At 46.2% G+C, this 6,627-nt stretch overlaps 1 protein-coding gene across 1 annotated transcript; it reads left to right on the forward strand.

The window, feature by feature from the left end:
- The first annotated feature begins 399 nt into the window (after positions 1 to 399).
- CORT (cortistatin) lies at positions 400 to 2,160 on the forward strand. Its single transcript, XM_010338511.3, is given in 4 exon segments — positions 400 to 571; positions 573 to 634; positions 636 to 783; positions 1,878 to 2,160. Coding segments are annotated over 4 exon segments (465 nt in total). The 5' UTR covers positions 400 to 535; the 3' UTR covers positions 2,097 to 2,160.
- The last annotated feature ends 4,467 nt before the right edge of the window (positions 2,161 to 6,627 follow it).

Raw genomic sequence — 6,627 nt, forward strand, 5'->3', positions numbered from 1 at the left:
CTGCCTGCAAAATGACCTGTCTGCACTTCAGGTTGAGAAGGCCTGGCCTAGAGGATGGTAGGTCTGGCCTGCTGTGCTGAGAGGCAGTGCTGGGAGCAATTCCTGGGGCCTCCTTGCTGACACTCTGGTGAAGCTAGTGTATTAGATCAGAGCATCTATGAGCCCCCATTGCCTCCTTGTTTCTCTGCCCGTAGTATAAGAATTTCTCTGAAATTACTGGATGAGTTTCAGTCATACTTTCACATGGGCACAATTTCACATTCAAGCTCCTTATCCAAAGCTAATTTTATATTATGTTAAATCACTTGTTTTTGTTCTCATGGCTTCCTGCCTGCTATAGGCGTAATTACGAGGAAGTAGCACTTCAGCAGCAAGCGCACATGCGTTCCAAAATAAGAGCAAATGCGCTCTAAACACAGGAAAAGACCTGAAGCTTTAATTAAGGAGTTAAATCCAATCCCAAAGCGCTTTTGTGGGCACTGATTGCTCCAGCTTCTGCGTCACCGCGTGAGGGAAGAGGATCCAGGCATTAGACATGTATAGACACAAAAACAGCTGGAGATTCAGCTTAAAAATACCCACCAAGCTCCAAAGAAGAGACCCAAGTCCCCAAAACATTGATTCAGGGCTGCCAGGAGGAAGAGCAGCAGCAGGGTGGGAGAGAAGCTCCGGTCAGCCCCCAAGATGCCACTGCCCCCTGGCCTGCTGCTGCTGCTGCTCTCTGGGGTCACAGCCACTGCAGCCCTGTCCCTGGAGGGCGGCCCCATCGGCCCAGACAGCGAGGTGAGTACAGACGCAACGTGGCCACACGCCCACTCTCTTGGGTTTTTGGCCTGCCTGGTGAGTGTGTGTGTGTGTGCCTGTGCTGGATTTCACAGCTTCGACAGGACACAGGGCTGAACTTCGTAGTGTTCTTGGCTGGCCCGAGGTACTGGGATGTCCCGTTCAGACTGCTGATCTTCGTATACCTTTCCCAACCCATGAAGCATGTTGGAAGCCTGCACAGCTCAAGGAGAGCCCTTCATGCCAGTGCCCCTCTCTGCTGGGCATCTGGGAAAGGTGAAACGAGTGTGCCAGTCCACTGAGGGCAGGCGTAGAGCTGCCACGGTCCTTGTTAGTCACCCGGACTTCCAGAGCCTTCGGCAGCACAGGCTCCCACTGGCTCAGAGTAATTGGCATCATTACATTTCTGTTGTGAGGATTTATAACTTCATGAGGTGATTGATTGCTCTTTTTTCCATTTTGAAAAAGTTCCAAGAAAGAGTATATAAAGGTGACCATTAAAAATGGATTTTTCTCCAAAATTACCAGATGAGTTTCAGACAGGTCATTTATCAGCAGATTATTCCCAAAAGCTTTCTAAGGAACTCGAAAAACCAGAATATAATGTTTCTGTCCCATCTGTCTCAGAAGGCGACTTGCGGACATCCAGGAGTGTGGCTGAAGGTGGGGAATGAGTACATTAGCCCGCTCCACCTCGGGGCTTCTTAGCTGCCAGTCACTTGGGGGAGGATGGCAGGTTTCCTGACCTCTTCTAATTAAGGACCTCAGCAGAGAGTATGGGGCAAAACCACCAGGTTTTTTTCCTTGACTTAAAATTACCAACTTACTTTTCCTTTTCTCTAATTAGAGCAATTTCTTTAAGGTATTCTCTTCACTTTCTCATCTTCATCCTTTAAATAGAAATGGGGCTTATTGCTATGGAGCATCTTTTCTTTTTTTTAAAAATTGATTTATTTTTAATAGTTTTCTCCAAGGTATTCTTCTAGGTCTCTTTTTTTTTTTTTTTAAGTAAGGAGGAGATTGCGTATCTTTGCTTGCTGCCTGAGCCAGATCGCTGAGTTTTCTTTCCTTTGCCATCTGCTTCTCTTTAAAAGCATATGCAGGAAGCGACAGAAATAAAGAAAAGCAGCCTCCTGACGTTCCTCGCTTGGTGGTTTGAGTGGACCTCCCAGGCCAGCACCGGGCCCCTCACAGGAGAGGAAGCCAGGGAGGCGGCCAAGCGGCAGGAAGGTGCGCCCCTCCAGCAGTCCACGCGCCGCGACAGGACGCCCTGCAAGAATTTCTTCTGGAAGACCTTCTCCTCCTGCAAATAAAACCCCACCCGTGATTACTAATGCAGGTGTAATGATGGACCCAAATAAAATGTATTAAGCAGCAGTGATCTTTCCTCTTCTTCCCATTTGAAAAGTATTTTTTATTTAAATTCCAGTAATGCCCAATACTGACATGTTCTGAGTAATTTGAAACCCAAAGTGAACATCTCTGAGAAAGATTTTTTTGTGGTTTTACTCGACTGTGCTTAGTGCAGCCACTGGGTTTTCCTTTTGACATTCGTTACGGTGCTGGGAAGCTCTGTCTTTGATTTAAGATAAAATAGCCAAAGACTACATAATTAAGAGTTCAGAATAACATCTTATTTCAGTTTATGAATTGATATGAATTGTCTTAATTTAAAAAACATTTCTCTCACATTAAAAGCAAATTTTTAACATCAGGCTCGAAGAGCAAAATGATTATTCCTCATATTGTAGCTGAAATTAATTTTAAAACAAATATTAAAATATGCTGACATGCCTATGAAAGTTATACTTGAATTTGCTGTTATGTACCATTTTAATTAGTAGCTTAATGGGTTGCAGTTCTTTTCATGGATTATAGCTTCACATTTGCTTTGGGAGGAATGAAGTCTACTTAACAGAAATGTTCTTTCAAACCAGACACGGTGGCAGTGAGCCCTGCGGCCGCTCAGCTGTTGCCTGCTTGCAGCAGCTTCTAGTACCAGGACCTCTCCCAGGTCTCTGTATCTGGATTTTGTTCAGTGACAGTCATATGAATTACATGTATAATTGTCACATTCGTGTCCCTATTCCTCAGTGTTCCCAGTGAATAATGGCAAAACGGGACAATTCCATTTCTGTGATGTAGCGTAGAGTAGCCATTGAGCCCCCACATGGACCAGGCTCTGGGTCTGCTCAGTGAAATTAGGGGTAAAGAAATCATGCAATTCTAAAAGCTTTCTCAAGTTTCATTTCTCCCCACAGCACCAAAATCCTTGCTTAACGACACATACTGTTTATGACTCTTAAATCACAGATTCTGAAGGAGACTTCCAGCATGAAGGTTTTTCTTTTTCTTTTTTGAGATGGAGTCTCCCTCTGTCATCTAGGCTGGAGTGCAGCAGCACAATCTTTGCTCACTGCAACATCTGCCTCCCAGGTTCATGTGATTGTCTTGCCTCAGTCTCCCGAGTAGCTGGGACTACAGGCACGCGCCACCACGCCCAGCTAATTTTTGTATTTTTTAGTAGAGACACGGTTTCACTATGTTGGCCAGGATGGTCTCGATCCCTTGACCTTGTGATGTGCCCATCTCAGCCTCCCAAAGTGCTGGGATTACAGGCATGAGCCACCGCGCCCAGCCTTCTGTTTTGTTTTGTTTTGTTTTGAGATGGAGTTTTGCCCTTGTTGCCCAGGCTGGAGTCCAATGCCGCTGTCTCTGCTCACTGCAACCTCCACAACCCAGGTTCAAGTGACTCTCCTGCCTCAGCCTCCCAAGTAGCTAGGACTACAGGTGTGCACCACCACACCCGGCTAACTTTTGTATTTTTAGTAGAGACAGAGAGATGTGGTTTCGCCATGTTGGCCAGGCTGGTCTTGAACTCCAGACATCAGGTGATTCACCAGCCTGGCCTCCAAAAATGCTGAGATTACAGGCGTGAGCCACTGTACCTGGCCAATTTTTCTATTTTTAATAGAGACCTGGTTTCGCTATATTGGCTAGGCTGGTCTTGAACTCCTGACCTCAGTCGATCCACCTGCCTCAGCCTCCCAAAGTGCTGGGATTAGAGGCGAGAGCCACTGCACCTGGCCATGAAGGTTTTTAGATGCTAAACTTGATTGGGAAAACCAGCAAAGGCTGGCTGGAGGACATGGGAATATTCTCTTCTTTGGACACCAGGGGAGCAGACTCCCTGAGAATGACTGCTGACCATTCCGTTCTGTTTTCTGCAGAGCTGAGCTCATATTCATAATTACTAGCTGAATAAAGTATAATGTGATGGAAGAGACTCAATAGTATCCACGTTTCCAAGCACAGCAGCTTTAGGAGACAGTAACTGGGTCAGTGCACTGGTGGAAGAAGCCTGCCTGGAAGGCCAGCTAACCTTCAGAACTTTGTCTTTTAAGATTTTTCAGCCGGGCACAATGGCTCACGCCTATAATCCCAGCACTTTGGGAGGATGAGACAGATGGATAATCTGAGGTCAGGAGTTCAAGACCAGCCTGACCAATATGATGAAACCCCGTCTCTACTAAAAAATACAAAAATTAGCTGGGTGTGGTGGCATGCGCCTGTAATGCCAGCTACTCGGGAGGCTGAGAAAGGAGAACTGCTTGAACCTGGGAGGCGGAGGTTGCAGTGAGCCAGCTGTTGCCATTGTACTCCAGCCTGGGCAACAAGAGCGAAACTGTCTGAAAAAAAAAATTTTTTTTTTTCCGGAAGAAAGCCATGCTCATTGTTTTTCAGTTTTTAAATTGGTGTCAGCCGAGCGTGGTGGTTCATGCCTGTAATCTCAGCACTGTGGGAGGCCAAAGCAGGTAGATCAATTGAGGCCTGGAGTTCAAGATCAGCCTGACCAACATGATGAAACCCTGTCTTTACTAAAAATACAAAAATTAGCCTGGCATGTTGGTGCATGCCTGTAATTCCAGCTACTTGGGAGGCTGAGGCAGGAGAATCACTTGAGCCTGGGAGGTGGAGGTTGCAGTGAGCCGAAATCACACCACTGCACTCCAGCCTGGGTGACAGAGTGAGATTCTGTCTCAAAAAATAATAAATAAATCGGCCAGGTACAGTGGCTCACGCCTGTAATCCCAGCACCTTGAGAGGCTGAGGCGGGTGGATCACCTGAGGTCAGGTGTTCACGACCAGTCCAACGTGGTGTAACCGTGTCTCTACTAAAAATACAAAAAATTAGCCAGGCATGGTGGTGCACACCTGTAATCCCAGCTACTTCAGAGGTGGAGGCACAAGAATTGCTTGAACCTGGGAGGTGGAGGTTGCAGTGAGCCGAGATCGTGCCACTTGCATTCAAGCAAGTGAGTGGAGTGAGACTTCGTCTCAAAAAAATTAAATAAATAAATAAATAAATAGGGGTCATCTATACACACTTTAAGACTGGGGATTTTACCTTTTAACGAAGTAGTTATATGTAGGATAATGAGGCTCTACTAGTGATACTGCCAGGAAATTCATCAAGTCTTAGCTTAGTTCAGGGGACTTAATACAACATTAACTGGCATCAGCTGCATGTTAGACCAGATGAATATGCTTGTAATTAATAAATCAGGATAAAATGGTAATTTCCCATCATCAGGTTTTTGGTGGATTTCTCTGTAGTTCAATGGAGTCAGGTAGGTAGATCTGGGTAATCAGGCCCTGGACAACTTCAAGTTCATTCTCTTGTTATTCTGTCCAGGATTTGGCACCAGAACAGCTCCTCAAGTGGTGAGGAGGAATGAAGGATGACAAGCACTCATAGTATTCGTATTTCAGGGCTGACAGCAAAGGATTCCAGGCTTTGGGAAACTTAGACTGGGAAGCTCAGGGGAGATACTTACCTGGATTTAAGCAGCACCTGTTGAAGAGGCAGTCCATCTTAAAAACAGTAGCATCTTCAGTAGAGAGATAGGTTTCACTTGGAATGTATTAGGCTGTTCCTGTGTTGCTACAGACAAATACCTGAGACCGTGACTCATGGTTCCATAGGCTGTACAGAGGGATGGCACCAAGCATCTGCTCAGTTCTGGTAAGGCCTCAGGAAGCTTCCAATCAATACAGAAAGCCAAGTAGGACCCGGTATTCACACAGTGAGAGCAAGAGCAAGAGAGAGACTTGGGCTGGGCAGGGGATGCTGCACACTTTTAAACAACTGCATTTTGGAGAAGGTACTACTTTCAGGAGCAGCACCAACCCATGAGGGATCAGCCCCCATGACCCAAGGTCCAGATCACATACAAGGTCCTTAAAAACCTCCCACTAGGCCTCACCTCCACCCACCTCCAGCACTGGGAATTACATTTCTTTTTTTTTTCTTGAGATGGAGTCTTACTCTTTTCACCCAGGCTGGAGTGCTGTGGTTCAATCTCAGCTCACTGCAACCTCTGCCTCCCGGGTTCAAGCGATTGTCCTGACTCAGCCTCCCCAGTAGCTGGGAACACAGCTACAGGGATGAGCCACTGTGGTACCAACACAGGCCTATTTCTAACTTTCTATAATGCTAGTAAAAACAGTAATTTCTCTTTCCCATTTTGCATTTGTAGTTAAAAAACCTGTTTATCTTATTAAAATAATAACAGTCTGGAGGAAAAGCTAGGATTTTGGGGGTGATAGTTCCTATAACATGATACTGAAAAACACAGTCGGGTGTGGTGGCTCATGCCTGTAATCCAAGCACTTTGGGAGGCCAAGGCTGGCGGATCACCTGAGGTCAGAAGTTTTGAGACCAGCCTGGCCAACATGGTGAAACCCCGTCTCTGCTAAAAATACAAAAAAATTAGCTGGGCGTGGTGGTGCGCGCCTGTGGTCCCAGCTACTCGGGAGGCTGAGGCAGGAGAATTGCTTGAA

The sequence above is a fragment of the Saimiri boliviensis genome, chromosome 11 (assembly GCF_048565385.1).
Source record: "Saimiri boliviensis isolate mSaiBol1 chromosome 11, mSaiBol1.pri, whole genome shotgun sequence".
In the NCBI taxonomy this organism is placed as follows: Eukaryota; Metazoa; Chordata; class Mammalia; order Primates; family Cebidae; genus Saimiri; species Saimiri boliviensis.